The 23,954-nt window shown below is 31.6% G+C and overlaps 1 protein-coding gene, 2 long non-coding RNA genes and 1 other non-coding gene across 7 annotated transcripts; 1 reads left to right on the top strand and 3 right to left on the bottom strand.

The window, feature by feature from the left end:
* Positions 1 to 2,013: 2,013 nt before the first annotated feature.
* LOC102618146 (aldehyde oxidase GLOX-like) lies at positions 2,014 to 4,219 on the bottom strand. Its single transcript, XM_006477444.4, has one exon. The coding sequence runs from the start codon at positions 3,882 to 3,884 to the stop codon at positions 2,166 to 2,168; it is 1,719 nt and encodes a 572-aa protein (XP_006477507.3). The 5' UTR covers positions 3,885 to 4,219; the 3' UTR covers positions 2,014 to 2,165.
* A 4,425-nt stretch (positions 4,220 to 8,644) lies between these two features.
* On the top strand, positions 8,645 to 9,757 carry LOC102607731 (uncharacterized). The gene is made up of 2 exons (XR_001508118.3): positions 8,645 to 9,440; positions 9,536 to 9,757. It is a non-coding gene; the product is annotated as an uncharacterized LOC102607731 (long non-coding RNA).
* Positions 9,758 to 11,429: 1,672 nt separating this feature from the next.
* Positions 11,430 to 18,781, bottom strand: LOC112498191 (uncharacterized). 4 transcript variants are annotated; one of them, XR_008053572.1, is made up of 4 exons: positions 17,425 to 18,734; positions 13,296 to 13,422; positions 12,794 to 12,879; positions 11,430 to 12,322 (listed from the first exon to the last, which is right to left on the bottom strand). It is a non-coding gene; the product is annotated as an uncharacterized LOC112498191 (long non-coding RNA). The 4 variants fall into 4 exon arrangements; XR_008053571.1 differs by having other exon boundaries at positions 12,794 to 13,422; positions 17,425 to 18,760; XR_008053569.1 differs by lacking the exon at positions 11,430 to 12,322 and having other exon boundaries at positions 12,704 to 12,879; positions 17,425 to 18,732.
* On the bottom strand, positions 18,231 to 18,432 carry MIR166A (microRNA MIR166a). Its single transcript, NR_129299.1, is given in 1 exon segment — positions 18,231 to 18,432. It is a non-coding gene; the product is annotated as a microRNA MIR166a (primary transcript).
* Positions 18,782 to 23,954: the final 5,173 nt, after the last annotated feature.

Below are 23,954 nucleotides of genomic sequence, written 5' to 3' on the forward strand. Positions count from 1 at the left end.
GGGTGCATTTATTTTTAAGTCCAATTAATTAGTCGGCCTTTATTTGCATGTATATTTGGATCTTTCCTTCAATTGTCTTCTTATGTTTTGAGATGTATCTTTAGAATCTTAGATTGCATACACTCAAGGCACGATTTCGTACCCTACGCTAATGTTTTACAACTATTAGGGGTATCTATGACATGTTTTGTATTTACAATTACAAATAAGTCATTTTATTTAAAGAATTCTTAAAATATTTAAATTTTATGGCTAACATCAAGATTGGGGCAAAATAGTAAAATAATATATAAAATAAATACCATTATAACTACAAGATATTTTAACCTAAACATGAGACAAGTTTCACTTATTATGTGTTTAATTGTTGGAGTAGGAGTGAAGAATGTGGATTCCTCCCACTCCAATGTTTACTAATATATTTAAGAAAGAAAGTGGGAGTCCCATTCATTTTTTGAGTGAGAAGTGAGATTCTCACTCTGATAAGAGGAGGTGGGAATGAGAATCCACTCCATTTTCTTTCTTTTTTATCCTTCTTTTATTAAATATAATATAATTATATTTTTAAGATAAAATAATGTTACATTTATTATAAATAATATTATTTTATTTATTTAATTTTTAAAAGTATTATATTTATTTAATATTAATAATTAATAATAATAAAGTGTTCATCATAAGAAAATATTAATTTTATACTATATTATTAATAATAATGTTTCATTTGTGTTGCTCTTATCAATAATTTTTAGTTTACATAATTGAAATTAAAATTAATAAAAGATTGTGATTTACATAATTAAGAACAATAATAATTATTATTAATTTAATAAGATAAATATTTTATTTTAGAAATATATTTTTCACTTTATAATTAGAAAATACAATTCTTTAAATAAGGGTAAAATTATAATTTGAAACAACTTACTACAAATTCAAGACAAAGAAAACACATAAATGAGATTTTGATTCCTATTTCATACTTTTATTTTAATGTAAATAAACAACTTACTCACAATCTCACTTCACATTCTCAATTTCAGGATTTTAACTCCTCAAGATTCCCAATTCAATAAAAAAAATAAACGCTACCATAATTTCTCCAAACAATAAAGAGGTAATCCTCATTTCCCCGACATTTTATTCTACCTCAACCAAGTTTTATTTATTAATTACATCTTTTTTATCATTATCAGGAAGATAATGCAAGATCAATCTTATCTTATAATATTCCTCTTGACTTTTCAAAACTATTTCCACGATTTCATTATTGGTGCAATGCAGCTAATATATTTTTAAAAGTGTTTTTTCCTTTAGTTTTTAGATCTGGACACCGCACCCAATCATTAAGTTGATTAATAAGTTAAAGTTTGTTCTTGATGTTTAAAAATTAATCTCGCTGTTTACTTTTTATACATGATTGATATGCTGGCTATGTCATCAAAATCGTAATTTCAACAACCATTCAAAGGTACCTTTTTTTTTGGTTATATTCGGCAAATTTAGAAAGAAGAACCCGAGAAAGTAATTTTCAGTAATTAGTTAGGATCAAGATTTCTTATGATATAATGTAATTACATTATTGGTAACGAGTTTAGCAATGCGAATACAATAAATAAATAAATTATATGAATTTTAAAAAATCTTTGGAATTTCAGATATGTTCAGATTATAAGACAATCTTGTGCCAAAAGTCATCGTTCAGACACCTTTTTCCAAGTCCAAACTAAAAATGTTCAATTTGCGAATAAGGAAAAAGTTATAGGAAAAGGCAAAGGCATATTTGACGAGTCAAAGGTCATGTCGGTGTTAGGTCCCCAGAGTTCCACTCTTACAATTGCTATCATTAATTCCATGAAGACTAGGATCCACCCACAGCAAATATAATATATGAGAACTATTATTAAAGCTTTAACAATTTAGAGATCAAACTTGATGCAAAATTAACTTCAACAAATTAGTGCATATAGTTAGAGCCATGCGCAAGTGAATTGGAGGTCCGCATTAGACATGCATGCCGCATGATCTTGATAGGTTTTTACTTCCTTGTCAATTTAACTTCTAGCTAAAAGAATTAACACAAATGGGAAAAAAAAAATGAAACTCTCGATCTGCTCATAAATCAAGTACAAACAAGAACCACGAAAATAGTGGACATAATAACATCACTTTATTTGGACCCACACAGCTTTACTAGGAACACCATCATTGACCAAAAATAACTGGCAATAACCTGGTGGAGCCAATGCTGCAGTTGGTGGGGCAGAACATTGAACAATATAGTCGCCAGCAGTATTAGACTTTTGCACGGCTCCATGTAACTCCAAAACTAACAGTCTCTGATTCATAGCAAATGAATGTGTAGTAAACGATGGCGCCACCATTGTGACAAAAATCTCCCCCAAATCACCTGATCTCAGCTTAAACCCCAGTGAAAAATTTTCCGTATACTTTAATTTTAGAAACGCCCCTGGCTTTACTGTACTGATTGATGGCCTGGACCTATTTGACATCAAATTAAAATACGGTGGATAAAATGCCTGAAGACTGAGCTCAGTTGGAAAAAGTGCTGAGAAATTGTAATTAACATTAGGGTTACTGCCGCCGACCAAAACACGACCATCTGATAACAAATGAGCAGTTGAATGATACAAACGTGGGATCAAAGAAGGACTTAAAATCCGAAACCTGTTAATTTTTGGACAATAAATAACAGGATTTAAAACAGGTTCCCTTGCAGCACCCCAGCCAGCGGTGCCTTTAGCGGCACCATTTATGATTAGTACGTCTCCTGTTGGCAGCAATATCATGTCACCCATCACTCTATTGAGTGGCATTTCCTCCATTTCCCATTTTGGATTTTGGGCGGTGATTGTTAACCGACCACAAGATTTTGCTGCCGGAAGAAAGATTTGTGCCTCAGCAGCATTTTCATTTGAATCCGGTAATGTCCCGCCGCAGATTAAGACTTGAGAATGAACTACTGGTTTGTTATTATTATTAATATGAACATTAATGCTCGAGAGATTCACTGGAAGAAGAACCGAAGAACCTGTGCTGGGATAGTTCCGAGAAATGCCACCGGGCATCACCGGATAATTCTTCATCACTCTGTTGTTTACGTAGTCGAGTAAAATTGCTCGGTCGTTTGCGAAGATGAAGAGATTTCCATCAGTAGAGAGATGTAAAAAGGGGTATAAATTGTTTGGAATCTTGGGTGAGTGCATGGTTTCTTTCAGAAATGGAAGTTGATAAAGTATTTTACGGTCAGAATCAGAAGTTCTGGGAATGAATTCATACGTAAATTGAAATCTTCCGCCAACAACAATGATTTTCCCATTTGGTAAAATCTGATTAGAAGCGTACCATCTTGGTGAAATGAGGCCGTTTTGATGATCTTCTTCCCAATCACAATCTGAGCACGGCTTCAAGTATCGAACCACTCGCTCGCCTAGCCTGTAGCCACCTGTTTGAACCAAGACCCCATTCGCTAACAACGCACCAGAAGAGCACCAAGTATCTGTTTGTATAGTCAGAGGTCGAACTTTTCGAGTGATGGGATCAAACTCAACCGCATGAGCATAGCAATCACTTGTTTCCAATTCCACACCTTTTATGCACTTCCCTTGTGGTAGAGTAATGTTTGATGGACCAAAATGCGATCTGTCAAATGCAATAATGCGATCATTTGGTAACAATGCCATGTGCATTGCTGAAACTCCAATGCTTCTCTTCAACAACTTCCATTTCCCTTCAAGGTCCTGGCTCCCAAGTGCCAAATTTGAGAAACAACATATTGCTATAAGGAGGCACACTGAATTTTTTCTTTCCATCGTTGCTTTCATGAGTTTTGACCATTGCTTTTTACACATAGATGCGTCCATGAAGTGTATACGGTATTGGATACACTATAATATTCAGTTAATTTATCAGCGACGAAAGCTCATATATATATATTTTTTGGTTTTTTTTTTTTTTTGGTTGTTGTAGTTGGGGTGGTGAGGAGTTTGCTGTTACTACTCCTATGGCAGAATTATCAGCATTGAAGTTTTGTTTTAAATGGTAGCTTAGTTTGGTGGATGAATGAATGATACATAAATTTAAGGACTGGTGCTTATTAGCTGTAATTGCATCGCATGGCTAGTTCAGGTTCCGGACTCTACAGTGCTCGAAATTGTAAATGCACGAACTACCAGAATTTGATTGATTCTCAGTAGCAATTATGGCTTTGTTGGTAGATGAATTTTTTTAATGGACCTTGCCGAGTTGGCCTAAGATCACCGCCAAAATAACTTTAAATGAGATTTTAGTATTTATTTAAAGAATTATATTAACAAAATAGTTGTAAAATGCTCTTTAAATAAGATTCTTCAAATGATATAGTAGTTATCTCATTTAAAAAAATCTTATTTGGAGATCTTTTCGGAGTTTATAATTTAGTACTATATTATTTTTTAACTCATTATTTTTTAAGAGAGATATATGTTATAATTACTATTATTTTGGTGGAAGAAAAAGTTTGATTAAAATAATACAAACTTATTTTCATTTGAAAAACTTTTGAGAGATGATTTTTTTTTTCACTCTTCCATTTGTCATATAGATAAGCAAACACGTATTTAAAAAGTTAAATTAGAAGAGTCTTTTGATACTCTAATAAGATATATCCCCAACCTTTTCATGATAAATTATAAGAGTACACACCAATGCAAATACAACCCATTTTGATTCGGATTCTTACAGTTCAAGTAAATAATTTATTTTGATTCTCATTCCCTATACCCGTTTCAGTCTATTTTGATTCCTACCCATTCTAATTCCAACTCATTCCGATTACCAATTGACAAAACACACCATAATTATAAAATTGGACTAATTTTTAGGATAAAATTTTAATCATATGTTCAGTATGTTCACTTTGATTGGACTATCAGACTAATTTAATTAAATTTTAGTCTTAAAATCAACGGATTCACAATTCTAATTTACACATGAGTTTTGTTGGGATTAAAAAAAAAGAAGAAAAATATTTGTTGATATCATTCATCATTTATTACGCTATTTTTTTATTTATTACATAAAAATTATTTATATTTTCATTACTATTAATTATTTTATCTTTCGTTATTCATGCTTTAAAAAAATTATTAATTTACTCGTTATTTATAGTCAAATTAAGTGAGTACTTTTTTCTATTAACTCTTGATAAATAATTAATTTACTTATTTAAATGATCTTATTTCATGTATCTCATATCAAATAACATATAATTTAAATAATTTATATTTTTATTGTAATTATGATTACTTAATAACTAAATTAGTATATATTTAATTTTCTTAATAGTTTTTCTTATTAAATTAGAAGTTAATTTTTCTTATTAAATATTTATGAATAGTTAATACTTAAATTCAAATATACACTTATATACTAATTAATTCATATGGGTTTAATTTAACATAGTACAATTCAAAATTGTACCAAAATTAAGTCGATAATATATGTTTGGGAGAAAATTTAAGGCATTAGTTTAGATCAGTATGCAAGTGACATGTGGTAATAAAGAGTAAAAGAGAAGAAAAGTCAGTAGTATTGACCAGAAAGGAGTATAACTCATATAGACGGGGGTGTACTCTCAGGAAGAATGATAGCTCTAGTAAATTTGTTTGTTTGAATTAGATTTGAGTTAGACCCCATGAGAGCAGTTGATTTATTCAAATCGGATCTTATTAAAAATCCAATAAAAACATTATATATAATCTAATCTAATCAATTCTAATCCAATCCAATCATGTGTGCCAAATATACTCATGTTCTTCTGCATGTTATTATTCACCATAGACAACATTTAATAAGGTTTTATTCATATTGTTTAAAAAAATCATATAATATTTCACATACATAGTTGATTAGGGATAAGTATTCTTGTGGATGTAGGCAAAAAGATCAAACTATGTAAATTCTTATGTGTTTTTTATACTTATTCTTATTTTTTTGCTTATTATGATGATGTCGATACTCAGATCATTTTTCAAATATAAGGTCACTTGAGCTACTCCTATGCTTTCTTGAGATCCCCAAATCAACCTTTTAAGTAAAGTCTCAGTAACTTTATTGAACTTTCAATATTATCCCTTAAATTATCGCCTAGTTCACTACTCAGACCACCTCAGACTGTCCATCTCACCTTAGTTATAATGCATGCCCTCAAACATTAGAAAAACACACTTAAACATTTATTAGCCTCATCTCTCTTCAAATATGGATTTATTAGTTTGAAATGGATTTGAGCTAAGTCCAATGAGAGCAACTGATTTGTTCAAATTGGATCCTAACAAAAATCTAGTGAAAATATGGCACCGTCTATGGGGATTATTACAACCTCATAGCGGTTGCTAATTTGGTTTGGTTTGTATTTTGAATGAAAGCATAATAGAGCCATCCTCATATGCGGATGTCGCCAATTAAAGATACCTAAGATAAGCTAAATATTAGCACAAACTTCAAAAGATGTATGATATGATAACTATAGTAGATCTAATAAGTACAATGGAGGAAAAATAAGGAACATTGGTAGTGGAAGACCTAAGGTAACCCTTAATACCGAAGAGGATCCCATAAGAGAACTCTACTGAAGGGTCTTTAAGAAATTGCCATGGATGATTCCTTGCAGAAACAACATAGAGGAATCCTCAATGACAGGAGGTCTCTTTAAAAGGGATAGAGTTTCTTTGAAAATCTATTTAAAGGGTGATATGTGTAACTTTCTTTAAAAAAAAAAAAAAAAACTTTATAGCTAAGAATCAACCTCCAGTCGCTTACCAATTTCCATTTACCATTACTCTCCAAGTAAAAGTCAAGAGATATCTTGCTAATTGCTCAATTGTCTGAAAAAAAAATGCCACAAGTTTAGTTTTGCTCAAATACGAAGATAATAGAGTTCAACAACTATTCGCTATATTAGTAAGGCTATGATGGATATGAAAACAAGTCTCGCTCAGCTACCAAAGCTGAAGTCATTGTCAAATTTGTAGTTATATTTGCCAATGACTTAGGGGGAAGGGGGAGATGTACCTTGATAGAGCTTAAAGATGTACGCTAAGGGAGCTTAGCATGGAGGTGCTAGAATGAGAAACATAAGCAAAGCTTGTATAGTAGTATAAATCAGTTGCCAGCAAGTTTCAATGGATGGAACAATAGTTGAGCATCCTTAGAATGCAATTGCGTTTAAGAAACATAATCAATAATTTACTCTAATAATTTCTCCCTTGTGTTAAAAAACATAATCAATAACTTACTCTAATCATTTCTCCTTTATCTCTCTTATTCACTTATGATTATATGATTGAAAATATTATGTGAAGACCTTGTAAAGACTTTAGGGATGCCCCGCACAAGTTGATTTTTATTTATCAATATTTACTGTTTGACTAAGATATCAGGATAGCTCATAGAAATTAGTAGATAAGCTCCCCAGAAAAAGGATTATTTAGATAAATAAGCCAACTATCAAGGGTATTATTGAGACTCATATTTTGATGTTTAAGGCTAGCGTGTTAACAGTGCATGTCATTGTGAGAGATAACAAAAATATCTTCCTTTTTTTCTAATAATAAAGAGCTCAGAAGAATGAAGATTCTTTGGCCAAGCAATATGAGAAAGCCACCTCAACTGTTCTTTGCTATCCCCTGAAAAATTGCAGGATTACAAGGCTAAGAGGTTGCCATTTGCCTAGTTGTAGAGGCAAAAATGTGGCTAAAGGTTTCCTTATCTCCCAAGTTCATAGGTGTCACCATTAAGAGACCACAAAATAAATTACTCAAGTAACCTCACTTAAAGGAGGTCAGCTGGTAAATGAATGTCACATGTCCAAATAGACCAAAATGACTTTTAGGCACACTCCACAAAAGTTCAATGGTTTCTCTAAAAACAGTAACTTTTCCATTATTCAAAAATTAGAGTCATCTTCTTTTTCCTAAGAGCAAAAAACGACATTGCCAAAGCTTCAAGGTTCCATAAACCTTAAGGCTACCTCTTCATCACCCAAAGTCTTATTTGAGTTATGTATTGGGAAGAAAAACTTTTGGGTTTAAGATAAGAGAATTGAATGTTGATTGGGTGTTCTAATTGAGTGTTGATAGTAATAAAGCCAAATCATAATTGATTGCTCTTTTAATTCATAGATATTTTTTTAATAAATAATTTTATTAAAATATGATTGTTATTATATTATAATAATTTTTAGAATATAATAATTTCACTCTTTATAATAAGAAAATGAAGAAGCGAATAGCATAAAATACTCGTAAAATTCACTAAATACTCACTACATTTATCGATATTTAAATAGGTTTGCTGGTTTGGTATTATTAAAACATCAAATAGGTACCCAAAGATATAATCAATCTCCAGTGATGGGTATCCTCACTTTGTTCAAATGAGAATGCCACTAACAGATCAAAAAACATAGATTTCAAGACACTAAAAGATAAAAAATATAATTTGTAATATATTGAAATACGTATTTTTTAATTTTATTTTAGTAACATACTCATTTTAACAAACTGAGAATGCTCTCATTAGAAAAAAAAAAAAAAAAAAAAAACTCCCCGAATCTAATGGATATGAATTTAAAAAATACCAGTATACGTTACAATCCGCTAGTTTACAACTTTACATTACCTCAATTACAGATTATAGACAAGACATGACAATAACTTAATATTGGTGGAAGATTAATAAGTGAATCCAAGCGCTAGAACCCACAATCTTAATGTGGCAATTGGAAATAAATTAAGATTAGGAGTGAGCACGACAGAAAATTTTCATTTTGTTAAAAGCATTCATTAGCCATACGCACGAGACACGCAAACAACCAAACTAGGGATCATGGGAATTAATGAGATAGTTTAGTCATCTTTTATGGCGACTGATCCCCGATTAATTAATTAATTAATTGAGACACAAGTACTGTCAGCCAGAGGATTAGTCGGAAAAGGGCCAACTTTAACTCCCAGAATTCTAAGGGGGTGTTTTTGACATTCTATGTCATAATATATGAACGTATTAAACCGTACATACAGGCCCCGTTTTGAAAGTGAAGAGCCAACCCACGCTGAATAGTTAGGGGTAAAGTGGTATTTTAAGATGTCGAACATGCTGTAGACCTGCAGTTTTCAGCTGAAACATGTCAAAACATTAGCGGTTGTGTCTGTGTGTGTGTTTTAGAAAACTAGACCAAAAACGACGTCGAAACCCAAGTACGGTGGAATCGAGAAGCGGCGACGGCGGTAAGCTATAAGGGAAGAAAAGCAAAACGAAGTCGTAAAAGAAGCTATTAAAGCCCAAGGGAAAGTCTTGCAAATGCAAAGGAATTTTTCAAATACTCTTTCCTTTCTCAAATCGTAACCCTCGCAGTCGTACGCTTCATTAACATGAAGGTTTCCCATTCCTTAATTAATTGATTCCTCAGTTTAACTTATTATGTTTCTTATTTCTTACTTCATATTTGTTTTGGCTTGTTTGGTTTGATCAGTCTGGAATGGAAAGTAGCGGCAACTGTGTAAGTGTAACTCAACTCATGGTCAGAATTTCTTCATTTTGTTGCTCAATTTTTGTGTCTTAAGGAGGCTTCAAGCTGCATTGATTAGGTTTTTGTTTGCGCTCTCTTTGGCACTTTTTTTTGGGAAGGGGGGGGGGGTGGAGTGGAATAATAGTAATAAATAAATAAATCCAGCAATAAAAATTGTTTTTCATCGATCTTATTTAGAAAAATGTTTGCTTGCTTTGTTTTGGAAATTGGAAATGGAAATTATAATGTGTACTGATTATTGAAGTTTGACTGACGAACAACTTCTATTGTTCCTCTACCATCTAGAGCTATTGCCACAAAAGATGATGGCCACGCTATTTTGTATTTTATTAAGTTTTTGTTGGTTACTCCATGTATAAGTGAGGAGCAAAAGAGGAATTGCCAGGCAGGCTGTTATGGCTTGGAGGTTATTCAAGCCCTCTCTCTCTCTCTCTCTCTCTCTCTGTGTTCATGCACCCATGCACTTGTGCATGTATATCTGACTGATATGAGTAGCTGCAGAATCTGTCTAAAGAGGTTGTTATCGGTGATGCCTCACATGCTTTTGTTCATCTTCATACTATGCTCGTAACAGAGAAGGTGAGGAAATTGTGGTGGTTTAAAGTTTTGGATTCTTGTGCTGGGTTGATTGTACTTCCTAATTCACGGTAAAATTATTAATTTGAGATTCATTGATTGCGAGTAGTGGATTTCAGCATCTCCAAATTCAACCTTTGTTCCCTATCGCATATGGGAAGATGAGGGTAAATATTTTTAATACTGGGAGAAAATTTCAATTGCACGTCCTACTCTGAAGTCTGAAGGGTGAAGATAGTATAAATGATAAGCCAAGTTCAGAGCATAGGGTTAATTGTGGTTTTTGTTTTCAACAGCAATTACCGATCTCAGGTCCGTCTAACATTCCCTTGCTCACTGCTTCTATGTTTCGGATTTTAAGGCAGTTATTTATAAATTAAAGTTTATTTTATAATTTCTCTATGAAGATGATTTCTCATTGACCTTTTAAAGTTTATTTTATAATTTCCCTATAAAGATGATTTCTTATTGGCCTCACCTTACTGTTTGGGAATTATATATCCCATTGCCATGAACGATGGTGTTTCGATTTTTGAATCTTTCTATTAATGTTTCGGCCTCTCAAAGTATTCGAAGACGGCTAAACAGGTCATAAGTGGTGACTGTATCTTAGTTACTTAGGCATCTAAATGATGCCTCCCCTTTCTTTTTTATGTTTGATATTTCTACATCACTGACATTATTTGTACCCTTTCTATGTTTTTGTGCATGGGTGTCTTGGTGTTATGCCCATGTCATCTGCATGATGAGCTTGTTTGAGTTTTCTTGCATTTTCCCGTGTTTAAGTACATATATTTGGTGGAGTTAGTCTTACTACCTGGTAGACCTTGTCTGCATCTAGCTTACCATAAATGTCTGCTTTCAAGTTAGGAAATAGAAGCAAAACTCAAGGAGATAGGTGCTTTTTGATTTTATCATTGGTGATAGCTAGATGGGAGGCACTTGGTTTATGATAGTTTTCATGCTTAGTGCTGCCATACGGGGACTAAAAACATGCATGGGAAGGCAGGCCTTCTCTGTTTTAGAAGACTATGTTCAATAGATCGTTGCTGCCTCTTGAGCGGCCGTCTTTTTTTCATACTTCTTTTTTATTTTCCCCTCGGTTCTATCAATAGTAATTTTATTTCTCATGAATAAAATGCTGTTTAGAACACCACTCTAGCACTTTGTATCATAATGCAGCCAGTTCTACTGAATGTTTATAGAGGTGTTATGTAATCAATTATCAGCTATTTAGTTCTTGTGATTTGTTTTGCCGAAGATGTCGATGGAGTCCCTCAGCCCTTTGCCATAATAAACCATCTCATACACCGTGGGGGTACAACCTCCTGAGCAGGCAAGCAAATTTCTGTTTATTAGACCTCTCTCGCACTTTTGTTCACCATACCGACTTGACTTCGGAGCGCCGTCGTTGGCCGCTACGGGGTGAACTGTCGTTGGCCACTGCACGGCATCACCTAGTGGCGTCCACCCTTTCTTTTCTCAGGTCCTATTGTCCAGTTAGCCCAGAAAACTCAAGGATAATCTTTTACAAGGTTCCTCGCAGCAAAGCTTCCTCCTTCATGGCTCCTGTTCACCCTCTAGGCGGCCGGGAAAGTAACTTCCTAAAATGTTTTTGTTCATCCATGGCTTGACCAAAAATGAGCTAAAGCACATGGTGCTTATTACAACCAAAAGAAATCCAATCTTAATTTAAGATACAAATACTCTACATGTGTTCTATTAATAGATAGTTTTTTTTTTCCAATTAATATTATTGGCAATACAATTTAGAACCAGATATGTTTAGTCCCTAGAAATAGACAATCAAAGCCCAACATAGGTATAACCCAAAGTAGAATGGAGCTTCTAAGAACCCTAAAAAATTCTTAGACAATAGTTAATTTTGAAAAGCGACAAAAGTGAGAATAATGAATAGTGGGGAAGGAAAATGAACAGAGATTATTTCCAAGAAAAGCTATTAGGGAGATTCAAACTCTCCGTCTTAAAGAAAATAACTCTTACAACTATTAGGGAGATATGAACACTCCACCTTAAGTTAAGAGGAGATGGTGGACTAACTCAACTAAGTTGAGGCTTCGAGTCTCTGAGTGCTGTAGGAGTTGTTTTTTGATTTTTTATGTTGAACAATTAAGGGAAGGAGGTGCCGACAACCTAATCAAGGGAATGTTGGATATTAGTAAGTGGTAAGATATGCACATTCCTGCAAATAATTCTTTGACAAACTCAACTATAAAATTAGAGAAGGTTTTGGCTAATTTATATTTATAATCATCATATATAATATATTTTGTATTGGGTCGAGCTGTTTGAATCAACAATTTTTGCCTCCACACCTATCTTCTTAGTAAATCCATAATATAAATTTTAAAAAATAGCATTTTACTATATAAACCCTCTTAAAATTAAAAAATAATAAAAACCTACATTATTTACAATTACAAATAGCTGCCTTCTTTTCCCTTCGTCCTCTCTACTTCATTTCTTCCGTTCCTTTTATACGGTGGTGAAAGATCTAAATTAGAGAGACTTGAATGGAGGTTGACCATCTTTAATTGCTACTTCTATTGCCAGCAAACTCAAAAACCAATTTACATAAGGGTTTAAAATCAAATCGACATTTACCATCATCATTATTGGCCTTCCTCGAAGATTTCCACTATGGTGCAGTAGTAGTATTCATATCAAGTTGGAGTTGCATAAAAAAGTACCTGCATAATCTTTTTATTTAAAAGCCCTAATGATAACATGAAGTTCTTTATTCTGAATTGATTTAGTAAGTGATTGTTTTACCAATTTCTCAGAGGATTTAGAAAAGTTTAACCGAAGAGAGTATAAAGAAGAAAATGGTGCATTGAAATAAGCTCTCCCTAACATTGTTCTCATGAAAAATATGGGAGAAATGGAGCTTCATAGATAGCAATATACGACGAAAATTAATCCAAAGAAAACACAATTACCAAGGGTATCGTAATAATCATCTTAAAGCAAGACAAAGTTGAAACCGAATCACTCTCAATCTAAAGGAAGTTCAAACCTTTGTCAAAGCAAAATCAATAGCCAACAAAATGACATATAATTCAGAAAAAAGAACTAGAGCGAGAGCGTCGAGGGGAAGCAAAAGCACCTGAGTTATCTCGAAAACACCCGTGGCAACTGAAAGACCAGGGTTGCCTTTGGACAAGTCATCAATATTAACTTTGAACCACCCGAACAGAGGAGGCAGCCAAAGCACTTCATCGATTTTAGGAGTCCTACAATTGTTAAACACTAAGGAAGGATTTCAACAAATATGAGTAATTTTATAAAAAAAAAAAAAAAAAAAAAAAAAGCTCTCTTACTATAGTAAAGTAAGGATAAAAAAAGATAAAAAAAATAAAAAAACACATATTCTACTGCAGTATGTATTGTCTTGTAATATATTAAACTATATTAAAGCAAGGGATCCCTCTTTTGAATGAGACTCCAACAAGCAATATTAGGAGTTTTGAGTTCATAAACCTCTCTATAATAGTACTCTCTATAAAAATAACCTTTATTTAATTATAAAAATTACGGTCCTAATTTGGGCCATTTATAAAGAAGAATAAACTTTACATAATAATAAGTTATAATTTTTCAAGATTTAGTTTTAAGGAATTTACCTTCATATAATAATAATTATGTGTATATTGCAAAAAGTATAAATTATATTACATTAAAGGAACTTGCCTCCATATACTACAGTTAGACAATGGAGAAAAACATTAAGAAGAATGTAAATATTTATAGATTGTTGAGATGAATTTTCATATTCTAATAATATCAAATTTATATTGAACTAATCATTATATCAAAAGTTATGCATAAAATAAATCTACGGGTCCATGAATTAGTGTTTTTGTTTTTTCATAACTTAGGCCATATCAATTCGCACAAATTTCCAGATTTGATATACATATATTCCTGTAATTATAAACCAAAAATCAAGGCCTAATAGTGAACGATATATCATGTAGTATTAAAGAGTGTTCTAGATTCGAAATCATATATAACATCAAATAACATGGCATGTCTCATGCAAATACATTCAAAATATCTAATACTTTCTATGTATTTTCATGTCTTTTACACACACTTATTTTAGATACAATAAATGTGTTTATATAGAAGCTAATGGGAGCGATAGAAGCCAACCAAAAGACTTAACAACTATTAGAGTCCAATTAAACTTACGATAGTCATATAGAACTCTTTTCAAAAGAAGCTTCTAGATTGTTTTTTATGTTGAGCCGATCCAACTCATCATAGATTCTAATTCCAACATATATGCACTATGTTTTGAAGTTATGTCCATTTCTTTTATTGTATATTGAATTTGACGTACTTCATTAACTAATTATTAAAATAATGTGTACTTTACCTCAATATCACTTTACCTCAATTAAACTCCAAAAGGACATCATTATATAACCTTAAAGTCCAAAAGAATATATAATGATGTGGACAAAATAGCTCCACTAAGCTCATCAAATCATCAATAGTGTGTTTACTTGTTGGATTAGAGAATCGAAATACATAAAATAGAAATGATCAATGATATTTACTTATTAAAATAGAAGATGAATATGAATGATATATATGAGACCTACAGGTTTTGGGGATTAAGGAATAGGAACTTGATTTCGATGGCGGATTGGAAATAAGTTCTCATCCCTTGAACTTCCCATTTATTCTCGTATTAGAGTGAAAATCTCGAGAAGCAAGAATTTTTTATATTGGGAGTATAGAGTAAGAATAAGAATAAATTATTTATTTATACATAAATCATAATTTTATTTATGTGTTTAGTGTTTAATTTGTCTTGAATTGAAAGAGTGAATTATTTCAAATTAAAATTTTCTCTTATTTAAAGAATTGTAATCTTTAATTATAAAGTGAATAAAAAATGTATTTGTAAAATAAATTATTATTTTCATTATTAATTTTAATTATATAAAATTATTATTATTATTATTATGTTTAATTATATAAATCAATTTTTTTTGTTAATTTCAATTCCAACTATGTAAGTTAAAAATTGTAATCTTTAAATGTGTAAGTTAAAAACTATTGATAAGAGCGATACAAATGAAAAATTATTATTAATAATATAGTAGAAAATTAATATTTTATCAAAATAAACTATTTATTATTATTAATTATTAATATTAAATAAATATAATAACATTAAATTTTCAAATAAAGATAGTATATAGCATTATTATTCATTCTCTATGAATGTAATAATATAATATGTAAATAAATTTATTATTATTATTTTTAAATAAATGTAACATATTTTATTTTAATAAATATAATTATATTATATTTTATAAGTGAATGGAAAAAAGGAAGAAGCGAGAGTGGGACCCTCACGGGAGTGTGGATTCCACTCCCCTCCTTAAATAGGTAAACACTGGAGTATGAGGAATCAACAGTCCTCACTCTAACTCTAGCAAGTAAACATAACCTTAAAGTTCAAAAGAATATATAATGATGTGGACAAAATAGCTCAACTAAGCTTATCAATAGTGTGTTTACTTGTTAGATTGGAGAATCGAAATACATAAAATAAAAATGATCGATGGCATTTACTTATTAAAATAGAAGAGGAACATAAACGATATTTATGAGACCTACAAAACGGAAGATGAATGATATATATGAGACCTACATATTTTGGGGATTAAGGAATAGGAACTTGATTTCGATGGCGGATTGAAAATAAGTTATCATCCCTTGAACTTCCCATTTCAATCTACCTAAATTTCATAATTTTACTTTTATTCTCATAAAAATATTATAATATTATTATTGTTATTGTTATTATTCTTCTGATTATTGTTAATGATGATGATGATAAAATTAAGAATTGTTAAAGTTATTATTGTTGTTGTTGTTTTATTAGTATTAAAAATATTTTTATATAATAATAATCACAATTATGTACACACACTTTACTAAAGTAAGAAATTAACTAAAAAACAAGAAAAACATGCATTCCAATTCAACCTATTTTTTCTTATAATGTATTGATAGTTATGCTTTTTATATCTTCTAACTTATTCCTTACCATGTTAAAGTAAGGAAATATTTATTAGATAACAACTACATATATATATATATATATATATAGTCCTCATTTAGTGAGGACATCTTCAATTTATTAAAATAAGAATTCTAATAAAATATTAAAAAAAATTTTCAATACATTAAATATTGTAATTTTTGTTTGTTAGTAGTATCCTTACTTTGTTAAAATAAAAATGTCCTTACCGGAGAATTATGTGTGTGTATTCTACATCTCATTTTAACAAATTGAGATGCTACTAATTAACAAAAAATAAAAATAAAAATTTCAATATAAAAACAAAAAAATACACTCTCTAATATATTCAAATATATATATAATATCAGAGTGAGGAATAGGATAAAGAGGTATCAATGCATGGCGTCAATGCTGATGCTGACTCAACAGTTTAGCAGTAAACAAAGAAAGAGAGAGTCAGACGCAGACCATTTAAACCATTCAGTGTTTCCATATGACTCAGGTTCAGAAATTGATGACAGAATTTGAGGTACACTAGCTAGCTTTGCTTACACTACACTGACCGCACAACACAGCCATCCACTGATTAATTAATTAATTCGTTACCCTTTTCCTCTTCACTACGCTTCTCATCTCCCCATAAACAATACAAACTAAACAACTGCAAAACCCTTCCACACACCATACTACACTAGTAAAACTTGTAGTCTTTGTTTGCAAACAAGCCATCTCTTCAAAACTGAGTGTTCTTGTACAGACAAGACAAGCTACTTGATTCAAGCAAATCAATGGTTCAATCCATCACATCATTATTAGAACATAGAGATGAATTAATTTTGAGGTACTTGTTATATGCATTTGCATTGCATAGTAGGTTCTTTCCTTCACAAACACGGTTGATGATCTGTGGGTTGGGACGGGTTCCAAAAGATTATTCTTTTACCTTTTTTTTTTTTGTGAGATTACTTTTACCTTGCTTTAAGCAGCAATAGAAAGTGTGAAACTTACGCTTCACAAAAGCTATTAGCTAGTAGTACAAAATGAAGTATCAAGTCTTGCACTTGCACACATGACACATATTAAATTTTAAAATACAGAAAGAGAACACTTTTATAAAGAAAATATCTTGTGCGGATGGAAGAACCTGATGCACAAAAGATTTAACTCTACAACTTGTATATAATACCTCCAAAATCCAGATTGCTAACTTGAGCCCATCCTCTCAGCTTTGCAAAGGGGCATCAGTTGACTATTATGTGTGACAGAGAGATCCAAGCGTTAGCATAAAGCGGAGAAACAAAACAAACAGACAAACAAACAAAAAAGGGCGGAAATTACATAGTTTCCACACTCAACCCACCACCACCAATTACAGCTAAAAGATGCAGATAAAGAGAAAGAAACAAGACAAAACGAGATACCCACTACAATGCTTAAAGAATCAAAATGTAGTCTAGGGGAGTTTAAAAATATGAAACCGTAAATTTTATGATATTATACAATCAAAGTGTAAGTTGCGAAACCACACATCTGGGCACCATGAAACCCTAGTTTGGAGGTTGTGTGAGAGTTAAAGAAGAAGCCAACAGAGGAGTGAGTAGAAACGGACAGAGAAGATTCGTGAAGCCATGATGAAAGGGAAAAAAAATGTCCGATGATGATGAAACCTAAAAGAGTTAAGACTGACAAAGAAAGAACCCAAAGCCTGAACCTGATCCATAATATTTTTTAATCAGAGAAACCCGAAAAAAAAATCATAAGAGTAATGATGATAATCTTTTCAAGTTTCAGTCAGAAAAAGAGTTAAAAGCAGTCAAAATCTTTCATCATTACACCAATCTGCTCATGGCCAATGACCAAGATCTCTCCGTTGACCATACAAATATACACAACACAAGATCAATAAATTAAACAAAAAGAAAAATTGTGAAAAAATCAACTAAAGTTTGAGAACTGATCACAGCACCTCCAAGAAATGAAGATGATATCATAGCAGATAGAAGCAATTATTGGGGGGAATGAAGCCTGGTCCGACGTCACTAACTTAATTATCTTAAGATCAATGATGGGTATCTCAATATAATTAAATTTTATGGAAGAAAAATGAAACAAATATATGATCAACTGAGATTAAATCAAAGATCTAGTTAGTGGCCTCGAGCCAGACAACATTCCCCTCAAAAGAAAAAGCTTCCCAATTAACCCTAGATCCTTCAGACAAACCACACACATATATAAAGAGAGAGAAAGAGAGAAGTTTTTCATTCTTGAGATGAGGGTTTGTGTTTGTGCGAGAAATGAAATGAAATCAAGAGATAAAAAGAAGGCTGAGGAGAAGGCCAGGGGGAGGTGGAGGTAATAAAAGACGACAAACAAATTAATAAAAGTGTCAGGACCCCCCTGACCCTACCTTCTTCGGACTCCCAGCTCTCACTCTCTCAATCCTATCACTCAATTATTTATTTCGTTTCATCAAGTTAATCTCACTCTTCTTCTATTTCTAAATTCTATAGAATGCAAATGCAGTACAATATATACCCATAGAAAATAAGCGCACTACCCCTTTTCCTTTTACTTTTTCTCTCTATATATCACCATGACCTAATCAAATCATCAGCTGATATACTATATGTACATATAGCAAGGGCAATTTTATATCTTAATCTTAACAAAACACAAATCCAAATCATCTAGATAGGTAAGAAATCTCATATCAAAATCCCACATTTATGATAATGAGATAATATTACATCATCATCATGAATGTTATGATGTAGATAATAATGATAAGACAACACAATCAAAAAGGGACCAAAAATGAGTCAGAGAATTAGTTGAGCTAATTCACCGACATTGGTCCGTGTATGCGAAGAAAAAAAATATTTGGTTGCTTTATTTGTTAGTTTTACTATATTTTTAATATGACGTGAATTTTGGAAAGACTATAAATGATATTTTCATTAAAAAGGCAACTTCCCTCGTTCACTGCAAAATTTTCCCTACTTTTTCTTCGCTCGCGGGGGATTCGAGATGACAACAGGCATTGCACACAGACACACAAAGGGCAGTAATCACTGGCCAGCGTACTGTTCGAAATTCAGGTGCTCTCTGGTCCACCCGATCACATATGGTTCTTCCATTTCTCATGCATTATTTAAACTTTGTGGGCTCCACCACAATAGTTTAAAGGGCTGCGCTAATTCAAATCTTTCAGTATTACCTAAAATCGGCTCATGTCATTTGAGTCATTTTATGTGCATTTTGTAGTTTGATACTGTAAATGTATGATTGTGAATAAAGTTTAAATCGATTTTTTTTTAGCTTTCTAATTTTTTTTGGAATTGAGTTAAAGGAAGTTAATCAGTTATTTAAAAATCACTTGGTCAAGTCCTTTGAATGAATAATTATATTGAAGGTCCTATCATAAGTTTAAATTTGTGCTATCAAAACATAACTCTCAAGTCTATGTTATCACGTCCGATATGTAAGTATACACATTATCTACCACGTACTTCACAATTATTTATTTACAAGATAAAGACTGTCCTGCATAAAGACTCAAACCTAATCAAAAGTTTTTACCACAAAGCAATAGCGTGCGTGGCAACAAATGAAAACATTTTTATCAAACAAAAACGTATTGAAATACATACAAATTTTAAACACTAATTTGAGGCTAACCAATGCTGCATGACTATGATATTTTTCAACGGATCAAATGAATAATATATAATTTCGAGCATTTGATTGGCACCAAGATACTTTTGTCTTGAAAGGGGTATCGAGAAATGGCAGTACGTTATTGGAGTCCTACTATTATCTAGGTAGGATTTAATTCCTAAATTTGAGTTTTCTTATTATAGTGGATTTGATCTAGGATAAAGAAATTAGTTACGTACTTTATTTAAGAGCGTTTTGATAAATTAAATCCTCTTTTATAATTGTCTTTAGAATGATTTATCAAAATCTCTCTTGTAAATTTTTTTCCATTTGAGACTTAGATTATCTTCTAATCTCGCTGTAAAGTGTTATTATCTGTATAATCTATAAATTTTTCATCATCGTGAGATGTTTTGTATATAAGTAATGATACAACCACAAAATCTTGTACAAACTTATTTTGTACAAACTGATGTGGCATGATAAGATTGGTTGAATTAAATATCAATTGGCCCACATGATTTGTTTTTATTAATTTATATTTTCATTCAACCAATCTTATCATGCCACATCAGTTTGTATAAAATAAGTTTGTATAAGAGTTTGTGGCTATATCATTACTCTTTGTATATTTCTATTCGACTTCTGTCCCTATTGTGTCAACTTTCTGTGCCAATGTCACAACTTCCTAATAGCTACATATCTTACCCACCACCGTTTATCACCCAAAAAGTCATAAAGAAATAGAAAATTCCAAAAAAATTATAAATAAAAAACTTAAACCCTAACCCTACCTACCATCTGTTATCACCATTACGCCATAACTCGCCATAGTTACCAACCTTTAACAGCTGAATCTCACTACCATGAGAATCCTATTGGACGCCAAACAAAAACCCTTTCATCACAACCAAATTCCCACTACTAGAACCATCGCGCGAAGCCATGAAAGTTTGAGAGCTCTGCCACTCCAGTGGCCACCAATATCACCTTTTTGCCATTGTTCAAGCCGCTATAATACTTAGTGCCATCATTCCGTCATATCAAAATCACCAGCATGCCTAAAAGATCATTAGAATCATTGTAACTAAACCAAACCCGCATCCCAAATTCAATGTTTTGACCTACTGTTGCCGACTCGATTTGACTCTTACCATTGGTTCCATCAAACTCAACATCACCTATTCTAACAGCATTAACTATCCCCATGGACTTTCACAACCACCTTACTCCAATCATCTACCACCAAGCTATTTCTATTTACCAATTTACCCTTCTTATTATGTTAGAATAACTCTTTATTCTCATGAAAATATGTATGCCTATAAAAATCTTTCAAACTCATCAGCATAATCATAAATTCATCTCATATCTTGAGGTATTAAACAATAATTAAGGGGAATGAATCTCAACATTCTCTTCATACAACTCTATGATTGATTTTTTTTTTTTTTTGTTCCTTTCAGTTTTCTATACTTTTGTACTTTAGCCCCCCAATTTAAAACACTTCCTCTCAACTTAAAATTAACCATAAATGATACTCGATCCTCTTTTGGCACTAATGTAACATGTAAGAATTTATCAATCTCATTCAACCATAAAAAGAAACAATTTAGGCCACAATTTCCATCAAACTCTTGAACTGGATAGCTCATAAATCCTTAATTACTCTCTTTTTTCACTCACTCTTTCTTTTTCTTTTTTTTCAATCTTTTTCATACTCTGTCTTTTTTTTAAAAAAAAAATCTTTTCACTTTTTGTACGGGCACTTTTTCGCATTGCATATAGGTCGCTAATGGACAAGGATAAAAAAAAAAAGGTTCTATTATACCTAGGAGTTATGAGATTTTCAGAGGTTCTTCATGTTATTACAAGATATCAAATGCCTTGATACCTTATCTGCACTTAAAATTTCTCCACCTTCTTTTTACACAAATTGATTGTCATCTTTGGAAGGAGTTTGAAGTATACTTGGGCAGACTAACTACAAATGTGTTTGATAATAGCTTAGAGATGTTTCAAATAATGAGATTAGAGATGTGCATGAGATTTCAAATGCCCTAAGGAAGGGATTGAAGATATGTTCATAATTGTAAAAGAAGAAGCAACTTCTACTCTTGATTTGAGCATTGAGCCTAACAATATGATTGAGTATGTGCAGCCAATTCATGTCTTTAACCAATGATTGATATGGTTGCATGACTATTTACATTAAAGACAATAAAGTTTTATTTAAAGAAGATTTGGTTGCAAGGATAAAATTAATTGGCGAGCATGTTGTGAGAGATTTGGTGAAAATCTTGAAAAGCTTAGAGGTTCTTCATTTATACAAGATTTCCTCTTCTAGAAGAGTCACTAACAAATGCAAAAAGAAGATGAAATAGAGATTTTTCAATGTTTTAAGGAAGATCGATGATAAGGGATACAAGTTCAAGCTCAATGACAAGTTGGCTTATTCAATGTTACATTACGAGTTCTTTTCTCTAGATTGCACTCAAACTTGATGATAAGTTTCTTCTAAGAGGCAGAGAATGATGTAAAACAATTATTTTAAGTTTAGTTATTTTAGCAACTGCCTTAATTTTTGTCAATTAAATTTTGTTCGAATCATATTGTAGTATGTTCTTAGAGTCCTTTTATTATTATCTAAGTAGGATTCAATTTCCAAATTTGAGTTTTCTTAGGCTAGTGGATTTGTCCTATTATAAATAGAATGGTTATGTATATTTAATAGATCTACATGTATACATTATACATCACCATGAGGTGTTTTGTATATTTCTATTTTGCTTCCGCCCCCTCTGCTTTATCATGATAATTCATTTAACTATTTTTTTTAATTTAACTTCAAATTGGATGCAGTGAATTACTTCGGGTGACCAAGTTGATAGATATTTTGTAATAATGTGCATTAACCAAATCATCATGGCTTGGTGGTAGTTGCATTACTTAGTTTCTTCTTGGTGGTAATATTTTTATCCACTTCTATTTAAATTGCTTGATTCGTGATGCTAGCTTAACGTTGTAGTTGAAAAGATGTGACAACTAATCAACTTTAAATTGATTAATACACTGTATCAAAATGATGCTAGCTTAACTATTTTGCACATTAGTTTCCAAATTAAAAATTTTTAGTTCTCCCCCATCCATGAACTAATGAAATTAAAAAAAAATCTAATATAAAAATAATTTTACTACCAATTAAATTTAAAATTGAATAAAATTTAAACAAATTAATTATTTAAATAAAACTAAAATAATACATTCAACATTTCAAAATATAGCACATCGAGATTAATTATTCAAATAAAGCTACAATAATACGTTTAAAGCTTCAAAATATAACATAATAAGATTAATTGTTCAAATAAAGTTACAATAGTATATTAATATAACACCGAAATTAATTGTACAAATAAAACCACAATTAATTGAAATAGCGAAGTTTCTGAAACCAAACACAATCTGATCCTTCACAAGGGCTATTGCACTTGTAGAAAAGTGGTGATTACGGAGCCATCAACGATGGGAACCAGGAGAAGTACGAGTGGCGATCTTAAAGGTTGTGATAGTGCAATTGTTTGGCTAGAACCAATGATTGTGAAGTGGCTCGATGGACTTGGGAAAAAAGATGGCTTACTCTCGCTGGAAGCGCGTGGATGACGTCCTTCAAATCGGTGTCTAGAGTGTATCGAATCAATATTGGGTGTTTCTAGTGCGTGTGCGAGGAAACTTAGGGTTTTTTGTTTGCAAATTTTTGGTGACTTGGCGTTATGTTACTTTGCTTTTGCTAGTGCGTGTGACTTTACTTTTATTTTGTTTTACAATTTTTACAAGTCATATTTGATTATTTAATTATTTAATTATTTTTTATTTAATATTATTATTGGGTAATGGCTAAGATATGTTATAGTATTTTATGTAACTATGCTATGTCACATTTATAATATTCTTTAATTAAATTTATAATAATTTTTTAACTAAATATATATATATATTTTTTTTTAATTTTTTTTTGCGGATTCACGGATTTTATGGATTTACAGAAGTAAATCC

The sequence above is a fragment of the Citrus sinensis genome, chromosome 3 (assembly GCF_022201045.2).
Source record: "Citrus sinensis cultivar Valencia sweet orange chromosome 3, DVS_A1.0, whole genome shotgun sequence".
NCBI classification, from domain to species: domain Eukaryota; kingdom Viridiplantae; phylum Streptophyta; class Magnoliopsida; order Sapindales; family Rutaceae; genus Citrus; species Citrus sinensis.